Here is a 15,243-nt window from a genome sequence, read left to right as displayed (position 1 = left end):
GCCACAGCACCTCATTTTGTGATGAGTCTTGCCTTGCAAGCCCAGCTGCTCCCACTGTGTGGGATGAGGCCAGAGAATGATGCAGTTCTGGGAATTGCTGAGTTCTGAGCATGGGAAATAGGTTGGTGCTGTGCTACAGTCAGTCAGCACTTAGCAAACCCAGGGACTGTCCAAGGAGTGTGGCAGCAGGGACTTCTTTGGTGTTTCTAAGTTCTACAGAGTAGGAAGGGGAAGGATAGTCACAGTGTTGTGTCATCTCATCAACTTATTGCTAAATAATATTAGAGATACATCAGTATCTAAATAATACAATTTAATATAACAGTAATTTCCCCCATAAGACATGACAATGGAGCCAAATGTCTGCTTCAGGCAGGTTTGTATAATACAATGCTATCTATTTATTCCTTTTACTCTGCTTATTAGAAAAGAGGCACAGTCGCTAGTTCAGTTCAATACAAACATAACTTTATTTTTACTTAAATGCCAATGAAATAACTGTACAAATCCATTGTGTAACATTTACTGTTAGAAATTAAAACAAGTTTCCGGTTATAGAAATACTGTTCACAATTGGAAAGTTGTCATTTCTCTGATACCAGTAGTTGTAAATGATCTACAGCCCCCATTGACACCTTAGGAGAAACAGGTAGAGGACTCCAGTCTCGGTTGTGAGGTTTTCTGGGTTTTGCAGCACCTTCATGCTACAATAACTGGAAATTAAATGGCCTGGAATGAATGGAAAACATTGTATAAGATCTGTAATATTAAGTGGATAATACTTTTTCAATTAACTTGTTCTTCAGTTTTCATTTCATGCTGTTTGCAAAACTTCATCTGTAGTATATCAAGTACCTTTGCCATAATTTAAATAATTTTCCTAGAGGGGACAGAGCCATGCGTGCAGCTATTTCTACTGGCTGACGGAGTGGATGTTGAGGAGAAGAGCATCCATGCTCGCCCTTAGAAAGCAGGGATTTGGGCATGTTCAGTGCCATGGACTGCATTCATTCTCTTTGGAGTCACAAGAGTCAGGGATGTTTCAGTGACAGCTCACCAGCTAACTGCTTAATTGATTTGTTACATGACTTGTGTTAGAAATTGGCTGATATTTCATTTTACTGATAGTGGTTTGCTACGTTCTGGCTGATTTGTGATATTCTTTTAAGCAGAACATATTAACATTTCAGGATGTCACTTGACATAAAGTCAAGGAGTTCCAGGTCATTAATTTGGGTAGATAACTCCTTGGTGTTTGACAGTGTCATGGCATTGAACATCTGGCATTTTTCTCTACTTTTATCTTTTTTTTTTCTTCTTTTTTTTCTTTTTTTAATATGGAGAGAGCAATAACTTGCCTGCGGTCTCTAAGTCAAGCCAGAGCAGAAGGATACTGGCCCCTACCACTGTCCCATGCTGAAGTTGGACCATGTTGCCATCTCAGTTTACACCCTCTTAGCAGACAACATGGCGTTGTCATATTTAATTCCTAAATTCAAAGCTGTTGTTCTTCATATTTAAAATGCTCTAATACATATGAAGCAAACGTAGATATACATGCTAGCGATTTTGCTCAGGAATAACTTCTGATTAGTGAAACAGTTCAGTTTAGTTCCTTTATTTTTTCCCTTTCTTTTACATGTCGTCATAACTTACAAAGAACTGTGCTGCTATATTACAGGAATTGCTCACTGGCAAGTCAAGCAAGACAATGCAGATATGATACAGGCCTTCTGTTTTTTACCAGTTGTTCAATGACAAAATCATACGTAAAATCAGTACTTAAAATTCTGATGTGTTTATTCTGTGCAAGTAAAATGAAAAATTTAAATACAAAATAAGCACATTTTAGAAAACAAAATAATAGATTAGTTGTACTCAATTAAGACATATGAAAATAAGTAGCAGCTTAGTATCAAGACATTAGTGTGCACGTCTTTAAGAACTGTTACTTTCTTTAGATCAGAGTCAGGACTTTGAATTTCTTTCATTCATTGTTTCAGCTGGATGTGCTAACTCCAGCTGTTATCACAGGAATAACCTCAGTAATTTCCACGGGGTGCAAGCCCTTAGTCCATAGCCACGGCCACGGCGTGCAGCAGTGCCAGGCAGAGCAGCCCCATCTGCCAGCGGCTGGCGCGGGAGGGCACGCCCGGCGTGGCCTCCTCCTTCCTTAAGGTAGCAGTTGTGCTTTGAGGCATCTTGGAGTAGTTTGTTGGCATTCCACTGGTGATGCTTAAAGTCATGGGAGTGGTGGAGGATCCTGTGGCAGGGGCCAGGCTGGCGTTGCCCTCGCTGGAGTCCTGGACGAGGATTGTGCGAGTGGCCGCGGCCTCCTGGGGGCCGTCGGGGGAGTCTGTGCCGGGGAACAGAGCCGGGGGGCTCTGGGTCCCCAAGGGAGGGACTTCCTTGGCTTTCAGTTGTTTGTGCGTTTTGGTCACTTGGGTGGGCTCAGGCGCCGCGGCAGAAGCCCCCCTGTCTGCTGCCTTGGTGCCTTTGATCATGGGGCTGGAGTCCAGGGCCGTGGGCTGGGCCGGGGCTGGCGCGGTGCTGGGCCAGGGCTGGTCAGCACAGGGCGCCCCCACAACACGGGCAGCTGTGCCCTGCACCCACTGCAGCACGTAAGGGATGGTTTGGTTATCGCTGCAGGACCAGGGGTTGTTGTACAGAGTTATTACCTGCAGCTGGGAGAGCTGGTCAAAGGCTTTGTCAGGAATGTATGAGAACTTGTTGTTGTGCAGGTAGAGGCTCGTGAGGTGTTGCAGTCTCACCAGTGTTCCTGGGAGTATCTGGGACAAGAAGTTATTGGATAGATCCACTGTCTCTATGTTGTAGGGCATATTGGTTGGAACTGTCCAAAGTTTGTTGCTGCTGAGATTGAGAAACTTGAGACTGCTCAGTGTGTTGTTGATCAGGACAGCTCTTTCCACCATATTCCTGGAAATATCGAGCACTCTAAGATTCCACTGGTAAGCTGTATCAAGTTTCTGAAGAACTTTAATGTTGTTGTTTGTGGCATATAATTCCCATAAGGACTTAGGCAGATGAGCAGGAACATTCTTGAGCCAATTATTTGAAATATCAAGGGTCCTCAGATTGGTGAACCTCGTTAGCTGATGATCGAGATCTACAAACTGGTTAAAGGACAGATTTAAATATGTAAGGTTGTCTTGAAGTCCCTGGGGCAGTACAGTTAAGTTTCTGCCTGAACAGTCCACATTCCTGTCGTTTCCTGAGCACTTACAGCTAGAAGGACAGATACCCAAACCAGTGGGTATGAAAACCAGAAGGACCAGCAGACAGGTAGATGTATTCAATATCTGGTATTCCATTGTTGCCTGGAAATAAATATACCAAAATGACACCCTTTAAATCCAAGTAATGCATTTTATCTCCGTATAAGGGTTGTCTTGGCAATGGCCACTTGCAGGAGAAATTAAGTAAAAATATCAATAACCCCCTTTGTGGCACGGTCCTTTTTAGAATTGTTCAAGAGAGACTTCACAAAGCATCCCTTCAGCCTGTCATGTTGTCTGGCAGAATGAGACTTGTTTTTTTCATCTCCCTTTCCCCCTCCTGCTCAAATGAGGGCTTTCTTCCGAAAACGCAAGTCTCTTCCAAACGTTATACAATGTCTGCTTCTTGTTTTTAGTGATTTCAAGCCTATATTATGTTTGGAATAATGTGTTCATTTATAGAGGATGAAAAAATGGCTGTCAACTGGATCTTCACAAATCTCTGCAGTAATGTAGCAGTCCCCCCCATCCAGGCATGCCGTTTGCTTAAGTAAATTGGTTAAAATACATCGTAGGAATTTAGCTTGAACCCCAAATTCCAGTGTTCATGCTAACATGCACTGTAGCATTTTTTTCCTCCTTACAGTGCTAATTGCAATCTCAGAGCTGGAAACACATGTTTAGAACCCGAGTTACCGTTAGTAAGAAATCTCTGACACTGCAGCAGATTTCTGGTGCAAGCATCTGTCATCAGCTCCTAATTCCATTCCCGTTTCCATCTCTGATTTGGTAGTAGGATTTTGTGAGTAAAATCAAAAAGCACAAACTTACCGTGGTGTCCTGCAGTATCAGCACATCGTTTCTGTGATGGATTGGAGCTTAGAGGTCGCCTTGTTCTGGAGAGCAGCTCCAGAGGCTGCCGGGGGCTGTGCTTGTCTCAGCTGCATCGTACGGCTGCGCCCGGCTCCGCAACCACCTGATCCTGTGGGCACTGCAGAGCCGGCCCCGAGCCCTGCCAGGGACCTGCTGGGCAGGGAGTGCCCCGGCTCCCCAGCCCTGCTGTGCTGCTGCTGCTCCCTCCCAGCTGGGGCTGCCTGCACACTGCGCTCCCCCCGCAGGCTCTGGCGGCTCGGCTGCCGCCCCTCTGCACGTTTCTGTTTGAAATGGCAGGTTAGCTTGGCTTCTTTTTGCCTTCTCCTAACCTCTCCTCCTGTAGCAGAGGTTAATGTGAATTTAGGCTTTCTAGCTTAAGCTTTTTTGAGCTACACTGCCAGAATATATTGTCATAATTTTAAAATACTGTTTTCTGCTCCTCGGATCAGGCTATCACTATGTTGTCAGGTATAATATAGCTCAGCTTGTAGGATTTTACAGATTTCTATAGGAAATCTTGATCTGATTTTCTCAAAGCAATATGAGAGTGAGAGTGTTTATAATGTTTATTTTATAGTGCTGTTAATTTTAACAGGGTGTCATGAACAAGCCTTACAAAAGTCTTTGTATGATTGTAATGCTATTCTTCAGGCATACCCAATCATACAGCTTATGTAAACAGTAAAGAAAATTGAAAATATATTTTCCTATGGCCCTTGTATACACAGCAGCCTGGAATTGCATTTGGATGATGTACTACTCTTTATTTGCAATAGTTTGAAAATTCTGAAGTTTATTGTATGCAAGTCCTTGTTCTGAGATCCATCCACAAATCTATTCCTTCCTCAAGCAAACTGCAAACTCTACCATTTTGCAGAGCTCTCATGGAAAGCCAGCTTCAGCATCTAGCAGCTTCTTTATATATATTCAATACTGGTATTAGAAAAAAAAATCTATTGCTGATACCTGGCCTGCCCAGCCAGGCTGGTGTGGGGGAGCTGTGCTGGTACTCAGGGCCCAGAAAGGAGCATGTAAAGCACTTGGACACTGGGAGCTCCAAGGAATCCAGCATCCATGAACCATTAAATGAGTTTGTATTAGTGACTGAGTGCATGCTGTACCTCAGCAAATATTCAGGTGGGCTTTAAGTGACCAAAACATCTTTGACTGAGAAAGCTTTATTGAAATGTCCTGGAAGTGATTGCACTCACTTGCACGGCCCAGTGGAGCAAACCCGGGTGCGAAGCCGAGTCCCTCTGACGTTGGGCTGTCTGTGACATCTCCACGTGTGTGTTACCTGTGTCTGGCTGTGCTGGCACACACAGCTGTGTACTCTGCCTTCTGGAATCTCTAGCTACAGGTGATGACTGGGCACAATTTGTTTTGTAGTCAGAAATTTGCTTCAGGCAGAAGCAGGTTGTTCTCTCTTGTGAAAGCCGAAGTTGGGAAACACCAGGGAAATGACAAGGAAATGCTGGGGCCTCACCATTCTTGCCTGTGTCGACTTCTCCTTTTTTTACTTTCTTGAAAATTACTTGGTTTAAGAAAGATGTAGAGTATTCTGGAAATAAATTTGGCAGTCTACAAAGGGTGTTCTGGCTGGGGCAGTGTTTTGTGGATCTCCTGGTTCAGTAGCTCAGGTGGTGAGGGCTGTGGTTCCTCTGCTTCCAGGTGAAGTGCCGAGTGCTTGCTGGGGTCTGAGCTGGGCTCCTCAGCGGGTTCCCTGAGCCAGTCAGGGGGTGGTGGCAGGTCAGAGCACTCGGCTGGAGGGTCTGGAGGAGGACAGGACTCAGCTGCAGTGTTGGCTGGCTCCTGCTCTGAGGCAGGGGCTGGGGCCGAGCTGGCTCCGGAGCAGCCCGCAGCCGGCGGAGCTGGCTGCCCGTTCTCTGTACTGGTAGTGTGGTGGGGTGGGTTCTCTGAGGCAGTCGGGTCCTCCTGCAAGTTTGTGGCTTGTTTCAGTCTCCAAGGCAACATAAATAAGACTGAAGAACGCTTGGTGCCGGGGTCAGGGTCCATGAAGAGGTCTGACGTGTCCCCATCCACGAAGGGGGACCGGCCTGCCCAGTGGGACTCGGCCCGAGGAGGCCTCAGGCAGCATTTCCACAGGAGAATGACCACGACTGCCAGCGCCATCCCAATCAAAATGCTGCCAAGGATCAGCGCTGCTACCCAGCTGCCATCCCCAGCTTCCTCCTCCCCTGGGAAGGCCTGGGCTTCTGTAGCAGCCTGGCTTCTGTCAGACTGCTGGAAGCTGGGCACAGTTGCTTGCAGGTGGTGGAGGAGGGGGTTGTCTGCCCTTGGGCTCGTGGCAGTGGTGCACGTGTGGCTTTCAGTGCTGGCAGCGTGATGAGGTGCTGCTGCAGAAAGGGAGCTCCAGATTTCCCCATAGAAGAGAACCAGCACGACCTGGTTGCTGGCCATTTCCCTCCAGCCTCTTTGCAAGGGTCCTCTGCTGTTGCAGGGAAGGAGTAGAACATGGTAACTTGTAAACTGTATTTCTGCACTTTACTGCCACCAGACAGTTCTGTGTTAATGCCATCAGACTGAAAATAACGGTCTCCCCAATGTTTCACATTTCAGGCCTGTTCCCATCTGCATGATCAGTGGGTTTGGCACTGACTTTACAAATAACAGCAGATTTTTAGCATTATGAATCATATTAATAAAGTGCCTTGTTTGAAGGTAATGGCTTACTATAATCTTTTGTCACCTAGCAGAAAAAGGCATTGGCAGAGCAGTCCTAACAAGGTTTCAAAATAACATTTATCTATCACGTAACTGGTTATGGACCTGGAACAAACTCTGCAGCATTGACAGACAGGGTTGTCAGAAGTGAAGCAGTGGCTTGTTGTGATATAAGCTAAGACAGAAGTAAAATGCTCTTTAGAATTCTCTTAAACTTTTATTTCCTGTTCTCATATTTGTTCAGCATAGCAAAATATTTGAAAGTTTTCCTAGTACTTATGCTATAATGACACAGCATTCTAATGGTGAAGTGTTTTATAAATAAATTCCTGCGTGCAGATTGTGCAAATGTTGAGTTGGTGGCATGAAACAGACTTTTTTCCCTGTACTGATTAGAGTTCAGCTCTCTAAATGTCTCCATATGAAATAAATTATATAAAATTCATCCCCTACACAGCTCTTTTCCTTCTGAAGTCACTTTCATGCAATTTGAGCTAATTCATTAGTTACTACAGTGCTAGTCTTGTGAAGCTATTTCTGGGAAATTAATATGCATGAGTCTTTATGGGTTTACAAATACGCAAAATTAAATTTTAAATGCAGCAGTGTAAACACACATGAGCAGTAAGTTAATGAGAACATCGTGATCTAAACTCTGACAGGTTTGTAACGGGCTAAAATGATTCTATTCCGTTTTTATCCCACTCCCCTCTTCTCAAAATAGCTTCAATACTTGAATTTGATCCTTACCTGCACATTTATCTTCTCTGGAGCAGGCACCGTCTGCCTTTGTTGTTTGAGGCTCAGGAGAGCTGTGTGTGCTCAGAGTCAGGCAGGGCAAAATGGCTCTTTTCATGCACAAGTTTGTGCTGAGAGGGAGGAAGTTGCCAACGCCGGCAGGAAGCGTCTGCGCCAGCAGCTCGGGGCTCTTATCTCAGAGATGGTGTGTCCCACTGTCCCACGGACAAACTTCTGCTCTGCCTGCCCTGCTGGGCTGCTGCAAAAGGTGTTTGTGGCTCCTGCCACATCAGGCACCTCTGTGTGTTGATGTGGAAATTCTCAAATACCTGTTTGTCTGTCTTTGTAGAAAATAGTTATGATTTCTTCTGTGGGAATCAAAAACCCTGCCAGCTTGGGCTGGATTTGAGTTGCTGATGTAATTCAGTGGTGGGTTTGCTGTGCTCTCAGGGTTATTAGTGGGAAACCACCCCTGGGTTCCTTGGTGAGTCATGGAAAGCTGTGTGGTCATGGGATGCTGGCTGCTTACACATCCTCTCTTGTGTGGCTGCACTCAGAGGCAGAGGGCAAACTCTGATTTCACCCTCAGCCTGTCCCTGCTTGCTTGGTTGTTTTTCTGTGTGGACAGCGTTGTGACCAGCTGCCATCGCTGGTGGAGGGCTGTGCTCTGAGCAGCTGCTTCTCCCTGCCTGTCCCTGTCCAGCCCATGGAGTGTAACCCAAGCTGCTCTCTCTGCTCTCTGTGAGCATTGGAAAGGCTGCATGGCGGAAAGAAACCCACCCCAGATATGTCCTCATGGCACTTTGCAATTGTGTTCTGCCAGTAGCTACTGACAGATTCCTCTGCAGCCCTTCCTGTTGGGCCTCTCTGCACTGCTTCTCTCTGTGACACTCTGCCTGCTCCTGCAGCACACACACATCCTGATCCCATACTCACACTAACCCGGTGTTTCTCATCTCATTTGTTTCCTGCCCGTTCTCTTCAACTCCCACAACTGATTCCCAGTTCTAGGCTGAGCATGCAAACTCCTTCCAGCTTTATTTTCCTCACTACACAGCCCACCTTTGAGCCTGGCAGTTGAATTTTTTGAGCTGTCTCTGTCCTGGCTGCCAGGGTGCTGTGGTCCTGCTGCTGCTGTATCTGCCCTGCTGGCCAAGCTAATGGGTGATCCAGTGGAATTGGGGTGGGGGATTCAATCATCCTGGTCCTCTCAAACTCGTACAACCATCTGATGTGTCACAGCTGTTGGTTACAGCTGCACAGGATGTTTGGAGCTTTGGCCCTGTGCAGCCTCAGCACTTGTAACCGCAGTGCAACAGAGCTTCTTCAGCCCAAGGAGCAGCCTCTGGAGAGCTTCTCACGTTTTCTTAAAAGAGAAAGCTCTGCTGCAGGGAGAGCAGCCACAGGCACCTCCCTGGAATTATGGCAAGGTCAGGTCTCTGAGAATAAAGAAACTAAAAGTTGTTGTGGTTGAAAGGAATTCCTGGCGTGTTCTCTTTGGTGTCGGGAGAAAGTGGAGTGTGTTTCCATGATGCAGGAAATCACAGCGAGTCATCAGAGACCTTTCCTGAGCTCAGCCAATGTTACAGGAATAAAACATTCCAAAATGCCTCGTCATATTTTTTTCCTAATATTTTGACTTAAAGAAATAGTATCATGTAAGTCATTTAAAAACTCATATTACAAGTTTATTGAAGATAACAAATTGAACAAGTTCTCATATTCTAGTAAATGCTACAAACTTTATCTATTCATAGTCAATGTTAAACACAATAAAAATTATTCTTATCAGTCTGCTTCAAAAGTCATTAAGCTGGTTTAAGAAGTTCTTGATGGAAAATCCAAAAGGGCATTTTGAGAGGGACTAGTTCATGGATTAGTGGTTGAATCAGAGTTGTGACTAATGTATGGTTTCCTTTGAAAAGCAACTTGGCCATGCCTGTGCAGCATTTTAGTGTTCAGTGTTGATCAGACTGACAGTCTGTTCCTTGTTCCCCTCTGTGGTCTTTGAGCATGGGCAGATTCTGTCCTTTTGGTTTATCCTGTTCAGCTCCTGTCACCCTGATTTCTGGTCAAAGGAGTAAAACCAGTCCTGACACTACTTACAGAAAACTATTTAACACAATTTTACCTTTTCTGAATCCACACGTGGCTGCAGCATTCCCACTGGCATAAATGGAAAACCTCTAAAATCTGGATTTAGCTTTCCTGGGGGAAAATTCTTGCTGTTACTTGAAATACAAGCTTTTGCCTTACATTAATGGTGTAAAAAAGGCAAAAGATGAATTTTTACCTGAGTGTGAATTAAATCTCAACTACAAAATTGGTTAAAATGGGTTTGTGTGACTGGGATGCTTCTTTGCTTTTTTGTTCATTATCTGCTGCTTTGGTGAGTTTCTCAGTGGTTTCACCTTCAGTTTTCCTTTGGTTCTCAGCATCCCTCCCTGATACCAGCTCCTGCATTATCAGCTCGGTTCCACTGGTCTCTTGGGGCATCCTCTGCCACGTTCCTGCTGCTGTGGGCCATAGGCTGTTGGTGGCCAGGAGGTCACCATTGCTCCTGGGCCTGCGTTTGCCCTGCTGGGCTCTTTTGAGATAGGAGATTTTGTTGGCTACTACGACTGTGGACAGAAACAGGGAGATGCAGATGAGCACGAGAACTGCAATGATAATGAAGCAAATCAGTATGAGAGACTTATTTCTTCACAGGTTTCTTTGGTCATTGGGCTCTTGGGCTTATTGTTTTTTTCTAATCCTCCCGTGGTGGAAACTGCACTTGGGGCAGGGGAAATCAAATTTTGAGTTACTGTGGAAGAGAAGTCTGGCAGGGTACTTTGTGTTTTGGCAGGGGAAGATGTTGAATTTTGGGCCATTGTGGAGGAGAAGGATGGCAGGGTACTTTGAATTTCAAAAGCAGTCGTTTGGCTGCTGAAATTGAGACTCAGAGGAGAATTTGTGCTTGCTTCTGCGCTGTTCTGACTCCCACGGAGGTTTTGGCTGATGGGACTCCAGGTTTCTTCTCTGAGGTGAGGGTAGCCTGTGTGGTTTGCACTCGTTTGCAGCCACAGGGAGAAGATGATCATGACAGGGAAGGCCAGCTGTGGGTTACTGCATCTCGTCGTCTGCATCTTCCTGTTGAGTCCCCTGCCAAAATACCAATTGTGGTGCTAGTTTAGCAGATGCTGGTTCTTAGAGGTTTGGATTGGACTTGTCAGGAAATAGCAGGATTCTTGATGACAAATACATGGCCTCATTTTGGGGGATGTAGGAGCACATGTTCAAGTGCCCAGATTGTGAAAGAATAGATTGTCTCAAACTTCTGACAGTTTGAGGTTATGGAAAACATAGAGAAATCAAAAAAGAACATGGAGCAGAGAGAAAAAGAGAAGTGTTTCCTACTGGGGGCTTCATGATGTCAGGGCAGACTCGGGGAGTTCCTTCTCTCTGAAGCTGCCCATGTTACACCCAGTCATCACTTCTGCTTTACACAAAGACCCTGTGGAGGTTGCACATCACTGGCTGCTTCTCACCTCCCTGAATTCCCCTGGGCCAGGCAGGGGAACCCTGCAGGGAACAGATGGGCAAGGGAAAAACTTGAACCTAAAATGTTTCTGTAAGTGACAGCAATAACTTAATGTGAACTGTGTGCAGTTCCTAGCACAGCTGTCTGGGGTACTTTAAAATGCCCAGGAAAATCTTTGGTCTCTTGTTTTTCTGCTTTTTTGTACAAAAAGCTCTTCATCACAAATGTACTTCTTGTATTTTTCTCCCAAACATTCTGCAGATTGTGACATTTTCTGTAAAACGCCACCAATAAGTATGCAAATGAGAGTAACCATTCATATGTTCTGTTTCACATTTGTGTGGCATTCAAATCTGTACCTGTTGAATTTTTCTGGAGGGTAGGAATGTGAGAGTAGAGTAGGTCTGATATGAAGATAATAGTTATTATCTCAAATTACCAGTGGCAAATCAGCCAAGCAGTGACCCAGGCAGTGCTGCTGCTTGGGCCGGGCTGCTCCTGACCTTCCCAGGGCAAGGCCGTGTCCCACCAGAGTCTTTCTTCTGTCTCTGGTTACAGATCAAAGCATTTCCTTTGAGTGTTACACGCTCTGCTGGTGCAAACTGAACTGCTACAGGGAGTGACCAAAAGTAACACTGTTAATTTTATGGTGGGTCTTGAAAAAATGTGTTTGTTGCCTCTAAAGGTAACAAAAAGTATTTGTGTGTGTGTAACTATGGAAGATCAGCCAAGTGATGTTCCTGGCCTGTGACCAGGTGAGGGGAAGGCAGGGGATACCCCTGGTGTGTAAGGGGATCTCTCCTTGCACAACAAGGAAGCAACAAAAGATCTGTCTATAACTTTGCAGTTCACCCATGACATAAAACTGTTCTCCATCCTGAGCTTAATCGTGTTTGTTCAGTTTGAACCAGAAACCGTCTTAGTCATAAGCTACAGCTCAGGTAGGATTTTTGTTTGTGTGTGGTGGAAGTCACCTGGATGATTCCTTGCAGCATACTTTGAAAAGGAAAAGGAAAGCCAACCCAGCAAAGCTTGGGGTTTTTAGCATTTCAGCTGTTTTGAGCAGGACAGGCAGGGCCAGCCCAGCTTCCCTGCAGCGTTCCTGTCCCTGGCCAGGCTGCAGCTCCAGCTCTGCCCCAGCACACGGAGCCCAGTGTTCACTGTGGCCTTCCAGACCAGATGTGCTTTTCTTACAAATCAGCGGGCTCAGCTGTGGAGGGCTGCTCTTGAAACCCCGAGAGCAAAGGAACTGATCTTTAAAGAGCTGGTTTTCTTTTTCTTTTTAGTTCAACCCTTTGTGTCTGGGTATTGACAGGGTCTCAGTACCCAGCGAGATCTGCACTGCAAGGACAACAGAGCCAAGTAGTGACTGTCACTGTTAATTCCTCAGTCTGACTGTGAATAACCTTTAACATGATGAAAAATACAGTATATCAGCTTTCCTGACTCAGTTGGAGATACCATGTCTACAGTTTGTTACTATTTTTTAATTACTCAGATTTCTGTAAAAATACTTTTTCATTTCTTTTTAAGCAACTTTGAAGTATAACTTAAAATAGGAGAAGGAAAATGTGTACTTACCTTGCCAAGATGTAGTCAACAGAATATGGATGTTTCAGATATTTAGTCCTTTGACAATAAGATTTCTTTGTGCATATATTTGCTCCTAGGATGCAGACAGCCATCAGGGTTCAGCAGGGCGATTTGGGCAGTGCTGGTGTTTTTTAGGCAAACCTGTAACTGCAATGACATGTGGCTCTAAGTGGGGAACTAAAACCACAGCTATGACACACTTCCTTTGGGTAACAGCTATACCATGACATGTTGGGGGAAAAACACCAACTTGCCCAACTTAGCTCTCAGAACCACAGGAGGTAAAGGGAGGGGGGGGAATCTCTTGTGCAGATGAATGTTCTGTGTTCTGTCTACTCAGTTGACCAGCACTCAGGTGCTATCAAGAGAAGTGTCCCAAAACCCTTAAAGCTACACCTGTGCTTAGAACATTTATCAGCTCTTCTGTAGCCTGTTGTTTGCCTTGGAAGAGTTGAGTTAATGACTGCTCAGAACAGCGACAGGTATTTAAAAATACCTTAAAATTTCACAAGCTGATGAATTTATTTTTAATTAATTCTTCCTACTAGACTTCAGTCTGTTGTGTGAGCCCTGGAGATGTGGTTTAGGCAAATGCATTGCCCAGTCTCAAAATTCAGAGAACATTTAAGTGAGGAAAAAATATTCTCAATTATGTCAATGTTTTTGAAAAGAAGTATTTTTGTAGGCAAGCCCTCTGTACTCCTCAGAGGACTGACCATTCTTAGAAACACCCCCAAGCACTGGAGTGCTGCAGGATAGAGTAACTGGAGTGGCTCTGGATCCTCTGAAAAAGTTGGGGTGTGGATGTTTGATTTTTAAGACTCCTGTGATAAATATATTTTTCCACATACAGGTGTAGATATAATTTGAATCTCTAAGGCTGTTACGAAGTTAGAGGCACTTAGAGGTTGTGGGCACTTCAGGATGAAGCTGAGTTAAATCCAAGCCCCCTCATCCTGGGCACTAAAGGTGGCCAGAGTGTGAGGCAGTGCCCGAGGCCAGTGTGGTGTCCCTGCTGTGGCCCGAGGGTGTTTGCAGGACTGCCACAAGGGTCAGCCTGGCTCATGGGCAGGACTGGGGGGGCTCTTGGTGTGCCTGGGCACTCAGGGGTTTGTGCTGTGCACCTCAAGCATGACCCAGCCGTGTCTGTCCTGTCTTACAGGTTCAAGACTGGTCAGATCAACGGGGATTTGCTGATCTACCACGTGCTGCTGACCCTGAAGCCATACTATGCAAAGCCATATGAAATCGTGGTGGACCTCACACACGCTGGCCCCAGTAATCGCTTTAAAACAGACTTTCTTTCTAAATGGTTTGTAGTTTTTCCAGGCTTTGCTTATGAAAATGTTGCAGCAGTTTTTATTTATAACTGTAACTCTTGGGTCAGAGAATACACCAAATACCATGAAAGGCTCTTGACAGGTTTGAAAGGGAGCAAAAGGCTTGTTTTCATAGACTCTCCAGGGAAGCTGGCAGAGCACATCGAACACGACCAGCAGAAACTCCCAGCAGCTACCTTGGCTTTGGAGGAGGACTTGAAAGTGTTTCACAATGCTCTCAAACTGGCTCATAAAGACACCAAAGTTTCTATTAAAGTAAGTGCTTTTAATGCTGTTCCTAGTGATCTGTTATATTTGTTTAAGGGTTGGAATATGATTTTACTGTCTCTTAATTCTTCCCCCTTGTCTCAAGGAGAAATCACAGCTTTCTAGTACACCCCATTAGGAAGTACAAAATTTGTACATTTATCTTTCCTAGAAGTAGGAGTGTGAGGGTTTTCTCTGTGTGATTACCCAGAGGTGCTGCAGCAGTTTTCTCCTCTGTCCCCAAGGTTGGCTCGACCGCGGTGCAGGTGACGTCGGCAGAGCGCACGCGGGTGCTGGGCCAGACCGTGTTCCTCAACGACATCTACTACGCCTCTGAGATCGAGGAGATCTGCCTGGTGGATGAGAACCAGTTCACCCTGACCATTGCCAACCAGGGCACCCCGCTCACCTTCATGCACCAGGAGTGTGAGGCCATCGTCAGGTCCATCATCCACATCCGCACGCGCTGGGAGCTGTCGCAGCCCGACTCCATCCCCCAGCACACCAAGATCCGCCCCAAGGACGTGCCCGGGACGCTGCTCAACATCGCCCTGCTCAACCTGGGCAGCTCCGACCCCAGCCTGCGGTAACAGCTCTGCCCTGCTGCTCCTCGGCTCGCTCAGGGGGCTCCCCAGGGCTGCTCCACTGCTAGACAGCCTCTCTTGAGAAAAACCACTTTGCTTTCACCACAGCTCCATAAAATGCAATTCTCAGTAAACAAAGATTGAGTTCCTATGAGTTAAGAAGGGCACACACTGTCAGAAGAAGTGAAGGCATGAAGGAAACCTAATTTCTCTTTGTGAGGAGCAGTAGTTCTGCTTTGCACTCTGTGTTTATTGGGTACATATGATTTCCGGGTTGTTGAGCTTCGTGTTTAAGAGCATGGGAGCTGTGCCCCTTAGAGCAGCTTGTGATTTGTGTCAGAACAGGCTCCCCCAGGCTCGGTGCTGACCAGGGGCACCCCTGGGCTTTGGGCAGGCTCTATCCCAGCAGCTTAGGTACACCTGGA

General features: G+C 45.9%; 4 protein-coding genes across 6 annotated transcripts in view; 1 reads left to right on the top strand and 3 right to left on the bottom strand.

Moving 5' to 3' along the window:
• The window catches only part of NF1 (neurofibromin 1), a 73,053-nt gene that overhangs the window by 38,319 nt on the left and 19,491 nt on the right, over positions 1 to 15,243 (top strand). For both annotated transcript variants that reach the window (XM_059865853.1, XM_059865852.1), the window contains 2 exons: positions 13,811 to 14,243; positions 14,480 to 14,820. In XM_059865853.1, coding sequence (XP_059721836.1) covers positions 13,811 to 14,243; positions 14,480 to 14,820 — 774 coding nt within the window. The remainder of the gene's footprint in view (positions 1 to 13,810; positions 14,244 to 14,479; positions 14,821 to 15,243) is intronic.
• Positions 447 to 5,124, bottom strand: OMG (oligodendrocyte myelin glycoprotein). The gene is made up of 2 exons (XM_059865854.1): positions 4,068 to 5,124; positions 447 to 3,338 (listed from the first exon to the last, which is right to left on the bottom strand). Exon 2 carries the CDS (start codon positions 3,330 to 3,332, stop codon positions 2,070 to 2,072), a length of 1,263 nt encoding a protein of 420 aa, XP_059721837.1. The 5' UTR covers positions 3,333 to 3,338; positions 4,068 to 5,124; the 3' UTR covers positions 447 to 2,069.
• Positions 5,272 to 8,627, bottom strand: EVI2B (ecotropic viral integration site 2B). 2 transcript variants are annotated; one of them, XM_059865857.1, is made up of 2 exons: positions 7,545 to 8,627; positions 5,272 to 6,558 (listed from the first exon to the last, which is right to left on the bottom strand). In XM_059865857.1, the coding sequence occupies exons 1-2, from the start codon at positions 7,550 to 7,552 to the stop codon at positions 5,691 to 5,693; spliced, it is 876 nt and encodes a 291-aa protein (XP_059721840.1). In that variant the 5' UTR covers positions 7,553 to 8,627; the 3' UTR covers positions 5,272 to 5,690. The 2 variants fall into 2 exon arrangements, with proteins under 2 accessions (XP_059721840.1, XP_059721839.1); XM_059865856.1 differs by having other exon boundaries at positions 5,272 to 6,561; positions 7,545 to 8,619.
• Positions 9,199 to 12,823, bottom strand: EVI2A (ecotropic viral integration site 2A). Its single transcript, XM_059865855.1, is given in 3 exon segments — positions 9,199 to 10,234; positions 10,237 to 10,676; positions 12,637 to 12,823. Coding segments are annotated over 3 exon segments (942 nt in total). The 5' UTR covers positions 12,741 to 12,823; the 3' UTR covers positions 9,199 to 9,836.

Source organism: Haemorhous mexicanus, chromosome 22 (assembly GCF_027477595.1).
Source record: "Haemorhous mexicanus isolate bHaeMex1 chromosome 22, bHaeMex1.pri, whole genome shotgun sequence".
NCBI lineage: Eukaryota > Metazoa > Chordata > Aves > Passeriformes > Fringillidae > Haemorhous > Haemorhous mexicanus.
Note: the sequence above shows the minus strand (reverse complement) of the source record. Positions and strands in the feature narration are given on the sequence as shown.